This window comes from Drosophila navojoa, chromosome 5 (assembly GCF_054131105.1).
Source record: "Drosophila navojoa isolate 15081-1374.11 chromosome 5, UAZ_NAV_1.0, whole genome shotgun sequence".
Lineage (NCBI taxonomy): Eukaryota > Metazoa > Arthropoda > Insecta > Diptera > Drosophilidae > Drosophila > Drosophila navojoa.
Genome location: NC_142893.1, coordinates 9,063,380 through 9,084,954, shown reverse-complemented (window position 1 = coordinate 9,084,954; position 21,575 = coordinate 9,063,380). Strand labels below are relative to the sequence as shown.

The 21,575-nt window shown below is 40.5% G+C and overlaps 4 protein-coding genes across 4 annotated transcripts; all 4 read right to left on the bottom strand.

Annotated features, from left to right (window-relative positions):
- Nucleotides 1–14,117: 14,117 nt before the first annotated feature.
- On the bottom strand, nucleotides 14,118–15,841 carry RYBP (ring and YY1 binding protein). The gene is made up of 2 exons (XM_018104429.3): nucleotides 15,366–15,841; nucleotides 14,118–15,093 (listed from the first exon to the last, which is right to left on the bottom strand). Exons 1-2 carry the CDS (start codon nucleotides 15,502–15,504, stop codon nucleotides 14,780–14,782), a joined length of 453 nt encoding a protein of 150 aa, XP_017959918.1. The 5' UTR covers nucleotides 15,505–15,841; the 3' UTR covers nucleotides 14,118–14,779.
- A 263-nt stretch (nucleotides 15,842–16,104) lies between these two features.
- LOC108658698 (transcription initiation factor TFIID subunit 7-like) lies at nucleotides 16,105–17,639 on the bottom strand. The gene is made up of 2 exons (XM_089260725.1): nucleotides 17,425–17,639; nucleotides 16,105–17,366 (listed from the first exon to the last, which is right to left on the bottom strand). Exons 1-2 carry the CDS (start codon nucleotides 17,509–17,511, stop codon nucleotides 16,134–16,136), a joined length of 1,320 nt encoding a protein of 439 aa, XP_089116851.1. The 5' UTR covers nucleotides 17,512–17,639; the 3' UTR covers nucleotides 16,105–16,133.
- Nucleotides 17,640–17,945: 306 nt separating this feature from the next.
- LOC115565699 (transcription initiation factor TFIID subunit 7-like) lies at nucleotides 17,946–19,708 on the bottom strand. Its single transcript, XM_089260726.1, has 2 exons — nucleotides 19,303–19,708; nucleotides 17,946–19,244 (listed from the first exon to the last, which is right to left on the bottom strand). Exons 1-2 carry the CDS (start codon nucleotides 19,387–19,389, stop codon nucleotides 18,093–18,095), a joined length of 1,239 nt encoding a protein of 412 aa, XP_089116852.1. The 5' UTR covers nucleotides 19,390–19,708; the 3' UTR covers nucleotides 17,946–18,092.
- A 414-nt stretch (nucleotides 19,709–20,122) lies between these two features.
- Nucleotides 20,123–21,310, bottom strand: LOC149091013 (lipopolysaccharide-induced tumor necrosis factor-alpha factor homolog). Its single transcript, XM_089260727.1, has 3 exons — nucleotides 20,711–21,310; nucleotides 20,519–20,648; nucleotides 20,123–20,444 (listed from the first exon to the last, which is right to left on the bottom strand). The coding sequence occupies exons 1-3, from the start codon at nucleotides 20,961–20,963 to the stop codon at nucleotides 20,327–20,329; spliced, it is 501 nt and encodes a 166-aa protein (XP_089116853.1). The 5' UTR covers nucleotides 20,964–21,310; the 3' UTR covers nucleotides 20,123–20,326.
- Between the last annotated feature and the right edge of the window lie 265 nt (nucleotides 21,311–21,575).

Here is a 21,575-nt window from a genome sequence, read left to right as displayed (position 1 = left end):
GTATTACAACAAAATAATTTTATATGTAAAGGGATATACATATAAACAACAGATCTACGCATTTACATTTAAATAAATATACATATTTATTAAACGTATGTATATATATTATTAAAAATAATATTTATTAATATATGCATATATGTATATTTATAATTATATCGTATTTTTTTTATTTTTTTTTTTATTTTGATATGTTTATATAGTTTTATTAATGTAAAACAGTATACTACATCTGTATAATATACCTCTTTCTTCTCTTATTTACACATACATATGTACCTATATTCAGGCAATGAACGCTTGTGTAAGCACACACATGTGTATATGTATGTATGTATGTAACATGTACAGCTTAAGTTGAGCTTTCACACTGTGCAACAACAATTAGCTGCATAGATCTGCATTTGCTGTCAAAATTTTGGCTTCTATATCTGCCATCCAATCCCTCTCTTCCGCTCTCTCGCTCTTTGTCTGCTTTACGCCTTTCCTCCATCTCCTTTTGCTGCCGCTGCCGATGCCGCTGTCACTGCTGCTGCTGCTGCTGCTGCTGCTTGTCTCATTTAACAAATGCGAACGCATTCGAGTATTTTGCTGTAGATTTATTTTATGCACGCATTGTGCGTGTAATGAACAAAAGGATGCCACACTAATGCAATTGCAATTGCAAATGCAGCAGCCACCGATGCACATTTAAATGTGTGTATTAATATATACATATAAATATATATATATATATGTGTATATGTATTAATATATAAAGCTATGCTTATATAGCATATGTAAACGGCAAATGTGGTTATGCAATGCATACACACACACACACACACACGTAGCTGCAATTTATATGTATTGCAATTATTTATATTGCCCTGCATTATGTATACGCAGCAGCAGCACACGCACATGGCTCTCTCTATATACATATATGTATATATATGTATGTGCATAACGGTTTTACTTGCTTGCTAACTGCTTAAATTTGCATTAAATATGCGTATGCATGCCCACGCATCTCTCTCGCTCTCTATGTGTGTGTGTGTGCGAGTGTGTCCGTGTATGTGTGTATATACTTCACTTGATTATGTATACGTGTAAGTACACACAGTCACACAACTCTCTATATGTGCATATACAGCAGCCATCCAATTGGAAATGTACCGTTAATGCTGTGCAATCAATTGCAGGCAAGGCCCTGGCCACATTTTGGCATTTACTTTAAGCTTTAATCAGCTTCCTGCTGCCTCCTCGCAGAAAAGCTTTGTCCGAGTCAAGCTTTGAAGCTTTTGAGCTATGTTTTGCCAAAGCAGCTCAGAAGAAAAGGATAAAGTGTGAAGAGTATGTGATTTGTTGGGATTTCTAGAGATGTATAATGAAAGATTTGTTTGTTAATATATATTTCTTGTTATATATTATTTTAAATATGACAAAAGCCATCTGAGAGCGATCTAGATGATCACAAACTATCAACTCTATCATTAGCTCTATAGTTTTCCATATTATTTTGTCTAGCCATGGCAACTCCATTGAATAATATATGCACTCGGTCTATAGTCTAAGTCGATGTCTATGGATTGTTAAGCTAGGCACATTTTAAGACAAAGTCGAAGTCGAAGTCGAACTCCAAGTCTGGGGGGGCTATTTACAATTTTTTGTTGTTTAGATCTAGTTTCAGTTACAAATTCAAGTCACAGGCGATGGCGGCGGCAACAACAACAACAACAACAACTCGACTCGACGCTGAGCCATGGAAAACCTCTAGCTCTGCCTTTGCCTGCACCAGAGCCCCCCCCCCACACTCTCCGCTGCCCCTTGCTCTACGCTGCCCCTTGCTAAGCAAACACGTACGTAGAGCGGCTCTCCGAGAGTTGCCTCGGGTTGTTGTTGTAGATGTTGCTGTTGTTGTTGTTGTTGTTGTTATAGCTGTGGCCCAACTGTGCGACCTGTGCTTTGGCGCTGCTCTGCTCTGCTCTGCTCTGGCGTCTCTGTGTGGTCTTTTTTGGCTACGACGAGGGTTTGGTCGTCGTGTGCGCCTGGCGAAAATGTTGTTTAACCAACATTTGCATTCTATGAATTTTGAATTTTCAACTGAAAACTCGCTCAAAGAAGTCGAGCTGGCCATGGGCAATGCCCTGCATGTGTGTGTGTGTGTGTGTTTGATTGTGTTTGAGTGTGTGTGTGTGTAGGTAAAAGCGACTTTTGCTTATCTTATCAGAAGCGTCAAAGTGGGTAAACAAAACAACGCAGCAAATAGATGAAAAGTCGAGCGAGCCTTATCAGTCAGCAAAAAAGTGTGCGAGAGAGAGAGAGAGAGACAGGGAGATATTCACTGTTGCAGTTGCAGTTTCTCATTAGCCATGGCAATGGTTAACTGGCTTCTAGCTCTAGTCCTTGCTGCTGGTCGCCAACGTCTCTCAGAGTCTGTGTGTGCCTTTCATTTATCAGCATTTTCCACACATTCGCATGAGACGAATTTCAAAATCGATTCGCTGCTAACACTTGGCGTTGCTGTTGCTGTTGTTGTTGTTGTTGCTGCTGCTGCTGCTGCCATCGCATAATGTCACACAGGGCGTCGCAACTGAGACTCAGTCTGGCATCCAAATGTGTTCCTTACACACACACACACACACGGAGAGAGGCATACACACGCACGCACAGCGAACAACCCTTCGCACGTTCGCTGGTTCGGTCTAGCGCTTTGAATTTGAACCCCCGTTTTTCAAAGGACCAACTTCAAATGCCGAAAATAAATGCCTCCTGTCCCTTGTGCCCCGTTGCCGTGCCCCCTTCCCTTTGCACAGCTCCCTTTACCTTGCGCCCTTCTCGCTCACTCTGCCGCTCGCCCTCTCTCTTCCTATCTCGCTCTCTCTCGCCTTAAGCAGTCGTCAGAGAAATGCATTCAACATTTAAAAAAAAAAAAGCAAACGCAAGAAATTTTTAATCCAAAGCGGTACCGTATATGCCCTTTAGGAAATGTGTGTGTGAGTGTGTGTCTGTGTGTGTTAGTGGATACACATTTTGTAAATGCCGTCCAAGGTGACCAGAATTTGATAAAGCACCACCGCGGCAAGGTTATCACAGCAGAGGCAGCAGCAGCAGCAGGAGCGGCAGGAGATGGAGCCAGAGCCTGGCATTCATCCTCATCCTTGTCAGTGTCAAAAGGGCAGCCGTCCTACCTGCGCCTGCAACCGGATGTTGCATACACTAATACACACATACGCGTACATTTTCCTACAAGACAATGCAAAAAACTTTCCCCTTGTCAGGCTGCCGCCAAGGATCAGCGCACAAAGTGTCAAGATTTCTTCGCTGGCTGCAGCAATATTGAAACAGGTGTCCAAATTGCCCCAAGATTACAAATAGTTTCCGCTGTCTGCGTGAGGGAGGGAAATATCTATGTATGCATGTACATATATGTATATATAGCTAGGCAACTAGCTGGCGTAGACCCCAAAGAATGACAATTTTTGTGAACTACTTGGGAGCTACAAGAGAACGGGGCAGAGATGGTATGTAGAGAGAAAGAAAGGATATGCTAATTATAAATTTGAGTGAGAGTTTCAATAAAATAGGTAGTAGGAATTTCAGATTGAGTTATAGAGCTAAGTCTAGAGGGAAGTCTTGAGAAAAGTCTGAAGGGAAGCCTAGATGGATGTCTAGAGGGAAGTCTGGAAGGAAATCTAGAGGTAACTGAAGGAAAGTTGGACGTAAAAGTTGGTTTTATGCCCCTAATCTAATATCGATATTCTAATATATTTTATATATATCGATATATATTATAATATTCGCATTAAAATGCTAGAGGCGTTGCTTATTGATATTTATCTAAGATCAAAATAAACTAAACTCGCCGCCTATGATAGATGAACATTAAAAAGAATATTTACTTTAGTTAAAACTTTATTACATTTTATATATTACAATCTCATGATACCCTAGTATAACACTTTTCTACTGCGTTACCTATCTACTACAAAAAAAAAAAAAAAAAAAAAACTTTTTTATGGGCATTTCCAATGGGGGAAATTCTTTGAAAACGTTTAACTAATCAGATTTATGACGGGAAAAAGCAAAGTACGAGATGTTTCCTGGAAGCAACGATAGTGTTGTTTTAGCTGATTTGTGATACTACCTTCGTTGTTGTTGATCAAATAATTAAAATGATGGCAAGGAATGCAGCTAAATGGTTCTGTAAACTTTTGTGTGCAAAGACAAAAAACTAATGCGAGCTCAGGGTCAAAGCATCTAATGCAGCTCAGGAAATGCGAGCAACGGCAACAACAACAACACCAACAACAACGGCGAGAATGTGTATGAGAACAATGCGAAAAGCAAGCGCTGAGATACAGATACAGATACAGATACTTATTTTTAATTTCGATGAATCACCGTTGCTTGAAATTCAGAATTCAGCGACAACAACAGCGCGCAACGACGATGACTGCATGCCTCGTTGGAGACGCTTGTAGAGAGACTGTGTGTGTATAGACAGCGAAGAGACTGAAGAGGGCAGAGCGTGTGTAGACTGCGCGCCTGTGTGTGTGTGTGTAGAGTGTAGAAGGAGAAGTGAGTCGCGTAGCGTTGGAGACGATGTTGGTCCGCGGCCCAGGCCCGGTCGAACGAATGCGAGCGCAAAGCAGACTGAAAGAATGCACAAAGAGCAAACGACGATCGGCAAAGCAGAGGAACGCGAGACGCTTTCAAATGTTTTTGGTGGAATATGGGAACTTGCCATATAGACAGCCAGACAGACTGAGGAAGGGAGATAGATATAATAATATATATATATTTATATGTACGTTTATATATACAAACAAATATATATACGACATTCCAACAGCCCTGCCTTAGATAAGGGTTTATCGCTACCTATACAAACTGTTATACATGCTTACATCACCGTCTCTGTATGGGTGTGTGTGTGTGTTTGTTTGCCTGACTGTGTGTGTGCGTGTGTGTGAGTATGCTTTAAAGCTTGTCATATGTCAGCTTCCTTCTTGGCTTGGAATTCTACACGTTCCATTGCAATAGCTAAGCCCTTTGGCTGCTCTGGGCAAAGAGTGAGAGCGCGAGAGAGACAGAGAGGGAGAGAGAGTGGGGTTTAGCACATGTGACGCTTTGTGTAACTGTTGTTGTTGTTATTTTTACTGCTGTTGCTTGGTTGCTGGCGCTGCTTGATTAGAGCTGCGATATATGTTTTATTTTTTTATATTTTCTATAGTTTTGTTCCTCTTTATTTTGGTATGTTGCAGGACCGTTTTGGCCAGGCTATTGTGCGTAGCGGAAGCGCTTATTGTCGCCATTTGATGTGACAACGACTTCCGCTTGACTTTCTGGCAGCGCTGCGGCCAGTGCTGCCAGCTGTTGGCTAGCTTCGCAGCTTGACAGCTTAAGTTGAAAGAAGAAAAAAAAATACAACAACTATCGATTATTATTATTGCTGTTGTTGTTGTTGTTTTGGTTTTGGCCATTGCGTGCTTGCAGCGCTCTGGCACATCAAAGGCTTCAACAAAAATGTTCTCGAGCCGAGCGTCATTTGCATTTTTGTTGTTGTTTTTGGCGCTTGCCCAGGCAAAGGTCTGCGAAAAAAGCACGCAAAAGAGAGAGAGGGAGAGAGATAAGTCTGGGAAAGACCTTTGCATATGCATGTCAAGCGTCTTGCAGTTGTTGCACTTAACCATTGTTGTTGTTGCTTGTTGCAGTTGTTGTTGGCCTGTTGCTCTGGCTGTCGTTTGTCTGGTTTTCTGTGTCAGCGTCAGTTTCAGCCACCTGCTCTCCGATCATGGCTAACATGGCCTTAGGATCTTTTTGCTTTGCCAGACTTGTTTTGTTGTTGTTGTTGTTGTTGTTCGGCTTTGGCAACCTAATTGCAGTGCTGCCACGCCCGCTATGCATATTGAAAATAAATAAATGCGAAAAACTCATAAATAAATAAATCTATATATGCATATGTATATATGTATGTATATAATTGTGTATATAAATAAAATGCATTTAACCGCAACAACATGGCCGCCACTTCCGTTTTTGACCACAAAATGGCGTCGCACTAGGTTCCTAGGCTTAACTAACTACTCTATATATGTATGTACATAGATATATAGAGCTAGATAGGTGTTTTTTATACATAAGAAATATATACCTATATATATAATTGAGACCAATATTAAGTTTTTCATATGCGCTAGAATCCACTTTAGCAAATTCATTTGTATTTTCTGATAAATAAAAATATTCAATCTATTTTACAGCTATATTTAAATACGGAGTTCAAGTTCAGATATGAATTTATTATTTGTAAAAGTTATTTTAAATTTAGCTCTATTATTAATGTTAATGTATCTTAAGCATTCGAATAGTTATGCAATACAAATTTTGAAACACATTTAAAATTAGTCTTACGATAATCTACTATTCCTAAAAATAAAACTCTTCCGAATTTGTTGCCTAATTTTTTAAAAGAGTATTCCCAAAAACAAAACAAAAATCTCTTGCCACACAATCAAAAATTAATACAAAAATTATGTGCGTACTGCAAAAATGCAAAAACATACTATATAAGAGCTACACACATACATACACACATACTTATATGCAAACATATATAAATATATTAATATACATACATAGCTACATATGCCTATGGCACATTGAAGCAAATGGGAAATATATTATTGTATATGCTTAATGGTGTCTGGTCAGTGGTTATGGTGGAGCAGACATGGAGTCTGGTTTGGTCTGGATTGTGGGTGCGTTTGTGGGTGGGCTGGCCGGTTGGATGTTGCCGGACAGGAAGCTTGATAAGTTGGCTGCACAAAGGAAATGCATGAAATGTGCAACATGCAAAAGGGCGCGAGGTCTCTGAGTGTGGGGGGGCGGCGGGGCTTGGGGGAGTGGTTAAAAGGGAAACGTTGCCATAGCTGGTTATGCATGCAAATGCAACGCTGAGCGTGTGTGTGTAGAATATATACATACTTACGCACGCATACATACGTACATACAGCTGCCTGCATACGCAATGCAGCGCCATAGATAATTGCGACATTTTGATTATTGTCGCAGCCTCGAGCGCTGCAAAGTAGGCAATATATATTTTTAATCATACAACAACAAATTGCCATGCACACGTGCATGCATATGTATATGTGTGTGTGTGTGTGTGTGTGCTTTACTGTTATTTTAAGCATTTTTCTATGGCCCATACATTTGTCACTGTTTGCTGCATTTAAATTCAAGTGCAGCCCCAATGTCAAATTGGCTGCGCGCACACAACAGACCGTTGGACTTTCAAATGTGGCGCGGCTGCTCATTCAGCTCTCTCTCTATATTCAGCGCGCGCTCTCTGCCTCTCTCACAACACACACACACACAGACACGGAATGCAAATAGAGAGCGAGAGTGAGAGAGTGAGGCGCGAGCGCCTGCCCGCCGCAGCCCTCGTTCCGTTGCTTTGCTGCTAACTCCAACGACTACCCACCACTGGCAAGCGGCGACGACGACGACGACGACGACGACAACAACGACGGCGACGGCGACGGCAACAGCGACGACGACGTCGACGGCAACAACGACGACGCACGGGTTGGGGGCATAGCCAGCATGCGCCAGCAAGTATGCGTTTGCCTAGCACGCAGCACATCCAACGTATTAATGCCATACTTGATGGGACGCGTCGTGCCAGCAAGTAGCGAGTTTTATGCCAATGCACGCTGTGCGCCCATCAAGCTGAAACATTTTGGTGGCGTGCGCGCCATAAAGTACTCAATACTTTTATCTTATTTTAGTCCAGCCAATTTCTGTGCACTTACTGGCGCGCCGCACCATCAAGTATGGGGAAATGTCAAACGCTGTGCGCTGTGCAGACAAATGCGCTAGCTGATGGCTCCCTCAAATGGGCGCTGCCAGCCCCGCCAACCCTGCCCGCCAAGCTCCAGCTCTTCGACGTCGTAGCCATTGCTGTAGTTGTAGCTGTAGCTGTAGCTGGAGCTGGCTCGGCTGGCTGGCTGGCTGGCTGGCTGGTCGCCTTGCCTTGCCTTTGCCTTGCTTTTGCCTTGCCGGGTTGCCAGGGCTACGTTGCGCACTAACTGAAAAACTGAAAAATACTTAGAATCAGATTCGAAATTCTCATTCCATTCGTATAGCGATTTCTTTTGTGGTTTAAAGCGAGCCTAATTCCTCTTCTACTTTACAGGGTATGCGACTAGAAGTTATGGATAGTTAGATGTATACATAAAAGTTCTAACTCTACCAGAAAGCTCTTTAAAAGCTGAAAGCTTGCTTAAATCAGTTATTTTAAAGTGCTTTAAAGTTTTATATAAGGTGAATCTTAATATAGACTGATGATTCTAGATTAGATTTAGAAATATATACATTATAAATATTATACAATTTTTAATTTAATTTAATTTATATAGATTTTTTTTATTTTCATAGTTTTTTTTAGCATTTGTTGTTTTTTTTTATTGTTTTACTTCTTATTTTAGAATTCTATTTATTTAGTTCTTATGACTATACAAAAGGTTTTTACCAAACTTTAAACTTTAAACTTTGTAGTTTCTTTAATAAAATCTTTCATCTGAATATATTAATATATCTAAGCTGTCGTATATCTAAACTGTCATTAACTTTGGCATTTCTGTCAGTGTAGACCCGAATTGTTATCAGACATGTCAGCTGTACAAACTAAAATATCATTTTTAGGTTTATTCGATAAGAAACTTGAAATTCTTCAACAATTTTTTCAGCAGAATTTTGTAGTTTTTTTTTTCATTGGTTGCTTTCTAAGAAAGTTGAGAAAAATCCGTTAAATATCTATATGATTTCAATTTATAAATAGTTACAAAAAAAAGTTATAGATCTTCAGTTTGCTTAAATTTTTCGGTGACTTCAAAAAAAGTCAGACAGCTGTAGAATACATAAGTAAATAGATGTTTCCTGTTGAAACAGTTGGTATTTGATATATGATATATATGCTTATGCATGTATGTAGATATGTTTGTCTAAAATCGCTCCATGGCTGCCGCTGCTGCTGCTGCAGCCCTGGTCTTTTTGGCTATGTTGTCGCATGGCAAGTATTTTTCTTTCTTGGACTTGGACATATAGCGCTCGTCCGTGAATTTTCCCCTATATATATGTATATATAAACGTATATACATATATATAGATGCATATATATGTATATATATTTATATTGTATAGATACAGGGTGTTGCAGCAGCAACTCTCTTTAAGCTGTAGAATTCTAAATGCTGTTTGGCAATGGCTTGAAGGCCCAGCTATTTGTTTTAGACACATTTATGGGCGAATGCTCGTGGGCCCTGTATAAAATATACTGTGTAGCAGTGCGTGCGTGTGTGTGTGTGTGTGCGAGAGTTTAAGCTTAAAGCTATTGTACACTTGGTGTCGTGTCTGCCTGTTCTGCTGCTTGCCCTCTGCCAACGTCCCTCGCTCTTCGCTCTGCGCCCTTCTCTCCACCTCTCCCTCTTGCTTCCCCGCTCTCTCTCTCTCTCTGTGTATCTCTCCTTTTCATATCCTTGCGAGCTTCAGCTGAGGCAGCAACAAAAATGACGTTGCTTTTGCTGTCGCCAGCTGCCTTAGCCCTGCCTACCCCCCCGCAACCCCTCAGCCCTGCAGCCCCGCTGCTATTCGCTGGCTGCTCCAGCCTTGCCAACGCATTTTGTTTTGTTTAGAGTTGTGTGTGTGTGTGTGCGAGTGTGTGTGTGTAGCATGTTCCTTTGCCACTGCTACCTGTCGACGTGTGTGCGCGCCTATGCCGCTGCCGCCTCTGCTGCCGCTGCTGCTGCCGGTGCTGCTGCAGTCTCTCTTTAAAGTTGGCACGCTTTAAGGGCTCTGCCCATTATTACAGACAAGGACAAGGCATGCTGCCGGAAGCAAGCTCTGCAACCCCCAAGCAGCACACACACACACAGACACACACACACAGGGACACACTCGCACGCACCTTAACACATTTTTCCACTTCCTTTTCATTTTCAGGCCAAATGAAAAATTGCACACGCGGGAATTTGATTTTAACATGAGAAATAAATACAATGACGTTGACGGCGCTGGCAGCAGCGGCGCTGGCTTAAAGCTTGCCGCGAGGCCAGTGGGCTGGGTGGGTGGCAGCAACTGGGCAGGCACTTCACCTGCTTCGCCTGCAACGATAGTTTTGAATAGACATATATATATGTATGTGTGTCGATAATGATTTAATTAGAGCCTCCATTCAGACAGCCAGCGGCGATTCGTTTTTGCCACAAATACAGCTACCCCAAGTCACCCCCACCCCCACGCCGAGTGCCACCTGCAAGCCGTACCTGTATAATTGATTTATGGGCCGTGTTGCTGCGCTCGATGATTGCAATTTGTTGCTCATTTGTTGCAGCTATGCGCGCAATGCGGCGCAGCATCAAAAAATTTCAACTCAACTCAACCCCTTCAACCCCTTAGATAGGGGTAGCAAGCAGCACAGTATCAGCAGTGGCAGCGGCAGCAGCAGCAGCAGTTGAATTCCTTGTCTAATGCCGGAATTTCAATTTAAAGCCTTAAACACTAAAACTTGATTACGCGCGACTCACTGAACACCAACTGCCAGCAGATACAGCTCAGGCACAGGACTTGGTGTCCTTTTTGACTGGGTGTGAGCGAGAGTGAGAGATAGAGAGAGAGCGGAAGAGGGGGACAGACCGAGTGGGAGACTGGGGCTCATTGTCTTTGTCGAGGGCTGGGTGCGGTACGGGTGTCCCTGTAAGCCGAACAGCAAAAGTAACTTTTGGCTCTATGTAGCCGGGATCAAAGTGACATAAGTTCAGCGCTCAGCTTCAATTTATTTAATGCCAAAAACTTTTAATGTAATTAAAACGGATAATGCCTAAAACGCGCAAAACTTTAAAAATGCTCCAAAGGAGATGCGAGAGCTTTAAGGACGCACAAACAGTTATATATACTTATTAAATATAGATAGGTGTGGGTATAAATATAGATATAAGCGTGTTATAAAGTTAGAGGTGCCATAAAACGCTCAAGCTGGGACTACTACGTGTAACTCCTTCAATTGTATAAGAAAGACATTCAAAAATTAAATTTTTATTTTTATATATATTATATTATATTATATTATATATATATATTACAATATATATTTATTTTTATATATTATATATATATTATAATATATATACATATTATTTTTTTTGTGTTATTTTATATATGTATATCTAAACCTAACACCAAAAACTGAGCTTCTTGTCATTAAAAAAGATTTCAAGTAAAATTTAAAGCATATAAGTTCATGATGTAGTATCTAAAAATAATATATATGTATAAATATTTTGTTTTTTTTTTCATATATCATATATTTCTTATCTATATTTTTGCATAAATATATGTATGTATGTACGTTTTATAAATCTGTTTGAATTCAATTGGAATTTCAATATTTATTTTTTATTTATTTATTTTTATTTTTTTATGGTGTTCTTTCGAGCAAAGGAAAGACCTAGTAAGACGAACAAAATATTGTAATTCTAATCTCGCTCTTTCTTGATATTTTCTCTTTTGAAATATACTGTTTCTATTTACCTATTTAAAATTCTTATATAATCAACTATAATTTCTATGAACAGCCGATTTTCAATGCATTCTAGTATCAGAAATTTTCTGTAATACCTTTCCTAAGATTTTATGCTAAATAAAAGTTTATCTTATAAAATTCCATAGGAAAAAATCTTGTTCATTTATTGCAGCGCAGCATTGATATTTTTATAAACGCAGGTGTATATAGAATATACATACATATATTAATATATATTGATGTGTATATATAAATTTGCAGACTGTCCAGCTTGATGATCGCGCTGGGTGTTGTTTTTAGCTGCTGGTCAACGCGGCGTATGCGTCATGTCAAAAGAAAGGGCGAGAAAAAAGAAACGCACAGACTTCGGCAACATTTTCCAAATGCTGCACATTTTTGTTGCTGACTACGACACAAATACGCACGCACACACACACAGGCAGACACCCGCACACGCACACAGCCAGTAGAGCAAGTGTAACAAAGGAAGGCTGGCAGGGAGGGTGGGCGAGCGGGCGAGGGGGTGTGACGGCAGCTAGAATGGAGCAGGATGTGCGAACGGTCGCACAGACGAGTCGGAAGCACGGACAAACAAACGGATAAGAAGGCAAAAGGAGCAGGCCAGGCAAAGAACGAAACGAAGCGCGAGGAGTGCAGAGATGAGCAGGGAGGAGTGAGCAGGCGAGGAGGGAAGTAGAGAACGTACAACGTACATGCAGAAGATAAGCGCACAGAGCGACGCTGATAAGGCAAGTTGTGCGCTAGCCGAGCAGAGGGAGCTGAGGCCTGGGGCAGGCAGCAATAGACAGACGGAAGGACAGACAGAGAGGGAGACAGAAAGACGGACAGACGAACAGACAGACAGACAGCGAGACAGGCAGGCGGACAGGCACAGTTGTGCCTGCTGCGTGTGGAGGACTTGTGAATTTTAACATTTTAGAGAAAAGCGAACGAAAAGCGAATTTTCGAATGTCAGCTCGTCGACTGAAACGAATTGGTGAGGTGGTGGGGGGCGGTGTGGGGGCAATAGAAGTGAGCAGAGGACTAGAGGCTAAAGGGGGGAGCTGGGGCGTGGCACTGTGTAAGTAGTAGCAATGCAAGGCAGCAGCAGCAGCAGCAGCGGCAGCCACGCTGGAACGAAACAATTTGTAATTTATTTGCGAAGCGCGCGAAAGTTGAGGCAGCTGCCAAAGGCGTAGCCAGAGTGTTAGTGAGAGGGAGACGGGTAGAGCGAGAGAGGAAGGCAGAAGCAGCAGCAGAGCAAGCAGTCAGGCAGGCAGGCCACACGCGTAAGCAGAAGAACAAGAACAGTTACAGATGAGACCAACGCACACACACACACACAGCATATACATTGTTTATGTATGTGTTTGTGTGTGTGAGAAGTTGGCATAGGGACGTTCTCTTCGCTTTAAAGACAATTTTTAAAGTGTGTAATTTTTGAAATTTATATAAAACTTTGTTTTTTTTTTTTTGCGCTTGACACAAGTTTAAACATATTCTCGTGTGTGTGTGCTTGATTTATTTGTTTGCTAGCCTTGATTTAATTATATATTTATATATAATGTACATATATATATATATTGTTTTATTCATTCTTTTGCTAAGTATATAAACTATGAACTTTAAATACTTAATACAAATTTTGTCGTAAGCTGTTCTTGGAAGTTTCATTTCTTTATTTTTTGACTATGTTACTCAGTCGGGCAGTTTTGAATGAGCTTTTCGCTGCAAAGCTTTTGCCAACTTAAAGACTTGAACAACTTGCTGTATGTGTGTGTGTGAGAGTGTTTGCGAGCATGTGTGTTCGGGAGTGTGTGTAGTAAAACCTTAATAAAAAATACACAAAACAAAACGAAGTTATCATTTGAAACATGCATATCTAAACCATTTATCCATTGCTAAAAAGTATATCAAAATTTCATTGTTTCAGCTAATATTCCGTATCTATATATATGTATATAAGTGTATATATTTATGTGGCCAAGCTTGTAAACTTTGGCTGGTATAAAAAGAAATTGTTGTTATTATTGCAACTATTGTTTATGTATGCCAACTGAACTGTAAACCGGTGCTATCGTTATATACATATATATCATAGTATAGATGTATATATATATATTTGTTATATGGTCTTTAGGTATTTGCTTAATCAGTCTTGTATACAAAAAGAACAAAATTCAAAAAAACAATCATTGATTTAAATCAGCAAATTCACTAAATATTATTCACTTGTTTCGTTGTCATGCACAATTAAAAAATATATATAGGTCGGTTTGTCATTTGTTATTGTTAGTATAGATTAATAATACATAACAAGTAGAATGGAAACACAAACCATTTAATAAAGACACACTGCACTTGGTAATTGGATCTGACTGCAACCTACATATAGTACACAGAATTTGAGAATCAGGTATTCATATTACTATACAAATATATAAATATGCGTGTATGTATATAGAGTTATGTGGAGCGACGTCGTTTTGTCTGCCCCATTCATTGGGTAGTTGAGTTGTTTACATAGAGAACATTTTCGCACTTGCACTTAATCAAATTATATTTTTGTTTTTCTTTCGACACTTACATATAAACAATAGATTTGTAGAACATATAAATATGTATCTAATTAGGTGTATGTATAAGATGAGCTTACAAATCAATAAATTAGGAATCAAATATTACAATACGAGACAGTTGTGTTTGTTTGTTTGTATGTGTGTGTGTGTTTGTTTGTTTTCTTTTTCTATATATACAAGGTTCTCGATTTCACATTGTTGCAGCCGTGCCACAGCATCAGTTTGTAAATGCAGTCATCAGCTATGAAAAGCCAAATACATGTGGAAGTTCTTATGCATGGATAAATATCATCATCATCATTGTTAGATGCTGCAGCTGCTGTTTCTAACAGAGAACATGAATATCGCTTAATACTTGCTAACTTAGAGAAACAGGCTATATAGATTTACAATTGTACTTAGGCCTAATATTAGAATTTACAATTTTTGTTGTTGTACACTTAGACATTGGACTTGTGTGTGTGACTGTGTGTTTGTGTGTGTGTTTGAGTGAAGGGGAAGAGAAATTGTGGCTCCACACCGACAGAGACTATCTTTATACATATACAGATTCGCATACATGAATTTAAAGAAGAGTTTCGTAATTGGGATAAAAACACAAATTGCGTGCTTATGTAATTAGAACCTAACTCCGGCTATCGTTGCTCTCACTGAAGCTCTGTTCACTCGACTCCCGTCGACTGCTCACAGGCTTGGCCTTGTATTCTGTGATGAAAACCGTAACCGAATTGACGGTCACCTCACGAGTCTGCGCCGTCGATCGATCAACGTTCTTCAAGCGGGCTGGATAACGTTTGTGTCGCTGCCTGTCGTGCCCGCTGCCATGTCGCGAACTGGACGCCGGCTTCCCATTCGGCATGTTCCCACTAGCGCCTGGCAATGTGGCCGCCTGCTGAGCGACTAGCGCAGAATTTAATCGCGGCTTACGCGTCGATGTGCCTGCCAGCCCAGACCCAGATACCAGGGGAGAAATAGACAACAAAGAAAATATGAATATCAGTTAAGTGTGTACAATCGAAAAGAACAAATTATGTTTATACTGTGCCTGAGCATTTCACAATTCACTCAGAGCGACCCATTTAGGGCCGTCCTTCAACGTAATTCAAACATTCGACATTGCTGTCGCTGCCTCAGTGGCAGTCGCAGTTGCCGCTGTCGTTGACGTCGCTGGCGCTGGCGCTGTCGCCGCTGTTGGAATCGAGGTCACTCACCTTTTCTCACGTCACACATGCGACACTTAAACGCCTCCGCCGAGTTCCTGTACGTGCAGACGCTGCAGTCCCAGAAGTTCTCCTCAATTACTTTCGCTTGGCGCTTTTGTCGTCGCACGGGCGATGATTTTTTGTCCATAATAATTCGACGATGGCCAAATGTAGATGACAAATGCAGCTGGCCGAAAATTTTTGCAAATGTTGTTGTTCGTGCTGCTGCGGCTGCTGCTGCTGCTCTTGTTGTGGTTGCTGTGGCAGAAATTGCTCGCAATCGTTCCCTGCAGCGCTGCTCGCTAGCCAATTGTGCAGAATATCAATATTTAATTACTCCATTAATGTACAATTGGCGAATTATTGTGATTGCTGTGAATTTCTATTTTCGAGGTTGAAAAACTTTCTGCAATGTCTTCTGGCCAAATAGAAAATTGTTGCGGAGTTGCCGTATGTGACGCGAGAATAAACACAAAATGTTGCTGAACTACCGCGAGCGACTATCGATATATCGGCGGCGAGCAATCGATGTGAATAAATATCGCAAATTATTAATGTTTATTTATTTTTTTTTATTTCGTTTAGAATAAATTTTAAACCGCCAAAAATAACAAGTGCATTTATTTACATTTATTTCTTTATTTATAGTTCTATAGTTGTTTGGTCAGTAGTAAAACTTAAGTGTAAGTTTATTTCGGTGTTGTGCATGGCACAGAACACATTTATTTTAATTAAAGTTTATACTAAATATTATATATATTTTTTGAGTTATCAGGTCTATTGCTCCAACATGTTTTCTAAGTTCTTAAGCTCCTGCTCACGCTCCTTGATCTGAGCAAAGAGATTATCTAGCGTCTCCTGCATGCGCTGTTTCAGTGTAGCGTTTTGTATGGAAGCAATTTCAGTAGATTTTTGAGTTTGTTGTGCCCTCAGGTCACTGATCTGTCGATTAAGGTTATTTATTCTGTCTTGTATTTGCTGCTGTGTATATTGAGGCTGTGCATCGTCCATAAACCCTAAATTCTCAAATTCTTCGCGTTTGTTCATCATCTGCTGATTGTCATAGAAACTACTTGGGGCTGCTAAATTTGAACTTGAACTAGCAGTACTTATCTTGGGACTGCTCGGCTCCCTAGTGAACATGGACTTATTAAATTCATTGTGCCCCTGTTTGTCAGAACCCCCCTGTCCATTACCGCTTACCCCAAAGAAATCATACATACGGGAGTCGTCAGCAGACAAACGCGAGGACTCCTCCAAACGCGAATCGTTCCCCGGCATGGTAGGCTCGTCCTCGTCGTCTGTAGTGGACACCTCCTCGCCAAATATATCGTGTGCAGCGACGCCCATATTGGGAGCACGATTAGTCTCGAAGTTGCTAGTCTCATCATCATCTGATTCTACATCAATCTCACGCTGTGAAGCGCTTTCATCAGCCGTCTTATCGCCGGCATTTATGGTTTCATCCTGTGCATCCTCGTCTGCCTCGTTGTACGGCTTAATATCAGACTGGTCGATGTCATCGTTCGGCTTGTCCTCCTCATTGATAATCTCGTATTCGACACGCACTGCCTCGTTGTCGATGCGCAATAGATGCTTCACTTCCTTTTCGATTTCGGGAGTCTCTACATTCTTCTTTTTCAGAGTTTTGCGAAAACGTCGTTTACGCACATTTTTACAAGGCGGAGTAATGCCATGGGGCCACAAAAACTTTTTGTCCACTTTATTTGGATCTTTTTTCTTGTTCTTGTTGGGCGATTCCTTTTCTGTCTCATCGTGCGGCTCATCCTTGCAAATGAGCATCTGGCAAACGTCTGCCGTTTTGTAGAAGCTTTTATTATCAATTGTCTTGTAGCTCTCCAGAATAGTGGGCAAGTCAACAAGTTTGGCATAGAGCATTTGGTCATCAAAACGCACTTCGCCATGGCGCAAATCCTGGTCTAAGTTTATATATAGGCGATCCTTCACATTGCCTAAATTTATAGCTTCATGGATGTCGCCGGCCACTTCCTACAATTAACGCGAAAAATTGAGATGCCCTCGAAGGGAGCAAAACAAGTTAACATACCTGCGGAAAGCGAATAATAAATTGATTTTCCAATTCAACGCCATCATCTCGTGGCTTATGTTCAGTTTGCTTCTTTTTCTCAAACATTTTAATATTTTACTTTAAAAAAGCAACGAAATTTTCGACGCCTGTATTCTTTCACAGTTCCGTACGCAATTAAAATAATACGAAATTTCTGACGTCTATATTAATTCACAGTTGCACAAACGATAGCAGAAAGATGAAACTAGAACTTATCGAGAAAAAAAAGAGTGTTGAACAGTGCTGTTCAGTGAGGCAGTGTGGCAGCCCTACAGATAATAAAAACGAAGGCGCGTAAGCAGTTAAACATAACCAATGACATGAATTTCACTGGCTACTAAGTTGTTTTTTCCTCTTATGCGGTTAGTAGTTATGTATTTTTAATAAACAAAGGGTTACGCCTACAGCGGCAAGCAATCGATGTGATTTAAGATCACAAATTATTAATTTTTGTTTTTGTTTTTTATATCATATAGAATGAATTTTAAATCGCGGAAAGTAACGAACATTTATTTATATTTATTCATTTATAGTTCTAACAGTAATTCGTATGTGTAAAATGTAAGTTAAGTTCATGTCGGTGTTGCGTATGGCACAAAATACATTTATTTTAATTAAGTTTATATATATTATTTGAGTTATCAGGTCTATTGCTCCAACATGTTTTCTAAGTTCTTAAGCTCCTGCTCACGCTCCTTGATCTGAGCAAAGAGATTATCTAGCGTCTCCTGCATGCGCTGTTTCAGTGTAGCGTTTTGTATGGAAGCAATTTCAGTAGATTTTTGAGTTTGTTGTGCCCTCAGGTCACTGATCTGTCGATTAAGGTTATTTATTCTGTCTTGTATTTGCTGCTGTGTATATTGAGGCTGTGGATCGTCCATAAGCCCTAAATTCTCAAATTCTTCGCGTTTGTTCATCATCTGCTGATTGTCATAGAGACTACTTGGGGCTGCTAAATTTGAACTTGAACTAGCAGTTCTTATCTTGGGACTGCTCGGCTCCCTAGTGAACATGGACTTATTAAATTCATTATGCCCCTGTTTATCACAACCCCACTGCCCATTACCGCTTACCCCAAAGAAATCATACGGCATGGTAGGCTCGTCCTCGTCGTCTGTAGTGGACACCTCCTCGCCAAAAATATCGTGTGCAGCGACGCCCATAACGGGAGCACGATTAGTCTCGAAGTTGCTAGTCTCATCATCATCCGATTCTACATCAAGCTGAGAAGCGCTTTCATCAGCAGTCTTATCGCCGGCATTTATGGTTTCATCCTGTGCATCCTCGTCTGCCTCGTTGTACGTCTCGATGTCATCGTTCGGCGTGTCCTCATAGATAATCTCGTATTCGACACGCACTGCCTCGTTGTCGATGCGCAATAGATGCTTCACTTCCTTTTCGATTTCGGGAGTCTCCACATTCTTCTTTTTCAGAGTTTTGCGAAAACGTCGTTTACGCACATTTTTAAGAGGCGGAGTAATGCCATGGGGCCACAAATACTTTTTGTCCACTTTATTTGGATCTCTTTTCTTGTTCTTGTTGGGCGATTCCTTTTCTGTCTCATCGTGCGGCTCCTCCTTGAGAATGAGCATCTGGTTAACGTCTGCCGTTTTGTAAAAGTTTTTTTTATCAATTGTCTTGTAGCTCTCCACAATAGTGGGCAAGTCTACAAGTTTGCCATGGAGCATTTGGTCATCGAAAAGGACGTCGCCATGGCGCAAATCCTGGTCTATGTTTATATATAGGCGATCCTGCACATTGCCTACATTTATAGCTTCATTGATTTTGTCGGCCACTTCCTACAAATAACGCGAACAATTGAGATGCCCTTGACGGGAGCTAAGAAAGTTAACATACCTGCGGAAAGCGAATAATAAACTGGTCTTCCAATTCAACGCCATCATCCCGTGGCTTATGTTCAGTTTGCTTTTTTTTCTCAGACATCGTTATTATTATTTTTTTTTTAATTTTAAATATTTTATTTTATAAAAGCAAGGAAATTTTCGACGTCTGTACTCTTTCACAGTTCAGTACACAATAAAAAAAAAACAGTTATTGTTTATTATTTTGTTAAATTTTAAATATTTTATTTTAAAAAAGCAACGAAATTTTCGACGTCTGTATTCTTTCACAGTTCCGTACACAAAAATAATACGAAATTTCTGACGTCTATATTATTTGACAGTTGCACAAACACCGTTATTATTTTTTTTTTTTTTAATTTTAAATATTTTATTTTATAAAAGCAACGAAATTTTCGACAGTTCCGCACTGAATTAAATAGAATTCCAAATTTCCGAGCTTTATATTATTATTTCACAGTTGCACAAACGATAGCAGAAAAATAAATGAAACTTGAACTTATCGAGCAAAAATCGAGTGCTGAACAGTGCTGTTCAGTGAGGCAATGTGGCAGCCTTACTGATATTAAAACCAAAGGCGCGTAAGCAGTTAAAAAAAACCAATGACATGAATTTCACTGACTACTAATTTTTTTTTTTCTTGTGCAGTTATTAATAGTTATGTATGTTTAATAACCGAGTGTTACGCCTACACAGTTTGCAAAAATGGAGCCCAAAAGCCGTCAAGAGTAGACAACTAAACGCAACTCGTTTTATATACACACACATACACAAAAGTATTCGAATTTACATAAACACACATTTATACATCCATGTGTATGCATGTGTGCATATGCGCAATATATTTATATGCATGAATATTGGACTTAAACAAATACATACATAGGTATATTATTATAATACAAACAGCTGACATTTGAGGCTTAAGCGACTGCTTATTTTTATACATAGATCAACATCTTTCGCTTATCTTATCTTAATTTATTGCGTTCATCAGTTTCCGTTGAGTTTGTTCTGCTTCATTTAACGCCCTGCGGATCGTAGGCGCCCAGGAAGGTGTTACACTTGCGGCAATAGTGATTACCAGTGCGGCAGCTATTCATGCAATAGGGCACAAAGCATGCACAGACACACCAGCTGCACAAGGGCAAATAAGATTAGTTTTTAATAGAATTAATAATATGTATGTATGTATATGTATTTGCACGTACCCCACTAGGCAGATGAGCGCTGCGGCCAGATGAGTCCTCGCATTGGCTGTATGCGTCATGCGTGTGGTCTTCTGTGCACCACAAGCGGGACACAGCACGCGGCATGGATTCGGACCCAAATTTGTGGGTGCTGCATTGAAATAAGATTTGGCTTATTGCTGGGAATTATAAAAGTGAAATCCACATTTCTACCTGTTTGCACTATTGTGGGCTCTAATACTTCTTGCTGCTGTTGTTGCTGTTGTTGTTGTTGTGGTGGTAGTGCTGGCTGCGGTTGTGTATGTGGCTGTGCAATCACAATTGGAGTTTGTGCTGCGATTGCCACATCGTAGGATGGCGGCGCCTCCATCGTTGGCCCAGTCGATTCGTTTGTTGGCGTTGGTAGCGGAGCGCTGGGCGTGTTGAAATCCACTTGGGGATAGAGCATGGCGCGCTTCTGATCCATGGTGCGAAGTTCAACTTTAATTACCAACTATGTGTATGTATATATATATATTTAAATATATATAGATATATATGAATATATATATATGTATGAATCAGATTTAGTTAAATCACAGCTCCAAAAGAGCTTTGATTTGCTAATTGGCAGTAGTAGTAATACCAGCAGCACCAGCAGCAGCAACTGCGTCAACCACGGCTCGAAACTTCGTTGGCTGTCTGCTTGACTCTCTCTCCACGTCTCTCGCTCTCGCTCTCTCTCACTCTCCCTCGCTCTCGTTAGATCGCAGCTCTCGCTGAATGACTTTTGCGCTTCACTTTCAACACGCGACTGAATTTGGGTTGAGCGTTAGCCGAATCAGCTGCCAGAGATCTGCTGTTGGTGAGAGCGAGCGACGGAGCGCAAGCGAGCGAGCTTAAAAGCTAAAACAACAACAAAGAACAGGTACCGAAAATGCATGTTTGGAGAGTGAGCGACTAGGTGCTACCCTCTGAGCAGTTCAGCATGTATATGTGCACATGCATATGTATATAAATATATTTGATATTAATTTTAAGCAACGCTTCCAATCAGACTCTTCTTATTGGAATTCCACTCTCAATTGATTGAATTAGC

What these genes read in the sequence shown, in the direction of transcription:
- RYBP (XM_018104429.3), bottom strand. Translation starts at nt 15,504, where the DNA reads ATGGACAAAAAATCATCGCCCGTGCGACGACAAAAGCGCCAAGCGAAA. An exon ending in CATGTGTGACGTGAGAAAAG is followed by an intron (nt 15,094 to 15,365) that starts GTGAGTGACCTC and finishes CTGGGCTGGCAG; the next exon opens with GCACATCGACGCGTAAGCCG.
- LOC149091013 (XM_089260727.1), bottom strand. Translation starts at nt 20,963, where the DNA reads ATGGATCAGAAGCGCGCCATGCTCTATCCCCAAGTGGATTTCAACACG. An exon ending in GCCCACAATAGTGCAAACAG is followed by an intron (nt 20,649 to 20,710) that starts GTAGAAATGTGG and finishes ATTTCAATGCAG; the next exon opens with CACCCACAAATTTGGGTCCG. An exon ending in GCGCTCATCTGCCTAGTGGG is followed by an intron (nt 20,445 to 20,518) that starts GTACGTGCAAAT and finishes GCCCTTGTGCAG; the next exon opens with CTGGTGTGTCTGTGCATGCT.
- LOC108658698 (XM_089260725.1), bottom strand. Translation starts at nt 17,511, where the DNA reads ATGTTTGAGAAAAAGAAGCAAACTGAACATAAGCCACGAGATGATGGC. An exon ending in TTATTATTCGCTTTCCGCAG is followed by an intron (nt 17,367 to 17,424) that starts GTATGTTAACTT and finishes CGTTAATTGTAG; the next exon opens with GAAGTGGCCGGCGACATCCA.
- LOC115565699 (XM_089260726.1), bottom strand. Translation starts at nt 19,389, where the DNA reads ATGTCTGAGAAAAAAAAGCAAACTGAACATAAGCCACGGGATGATGGC. An exon ending in TTATTATTCGCTTTCCGCAG is followed by an intron (nt 19,245 to 19,302) that starts GTATGTTAACTT and finishes CGTTATTTGTAG; the next exon opens with GAAGTGGCCGACAAAATCAA.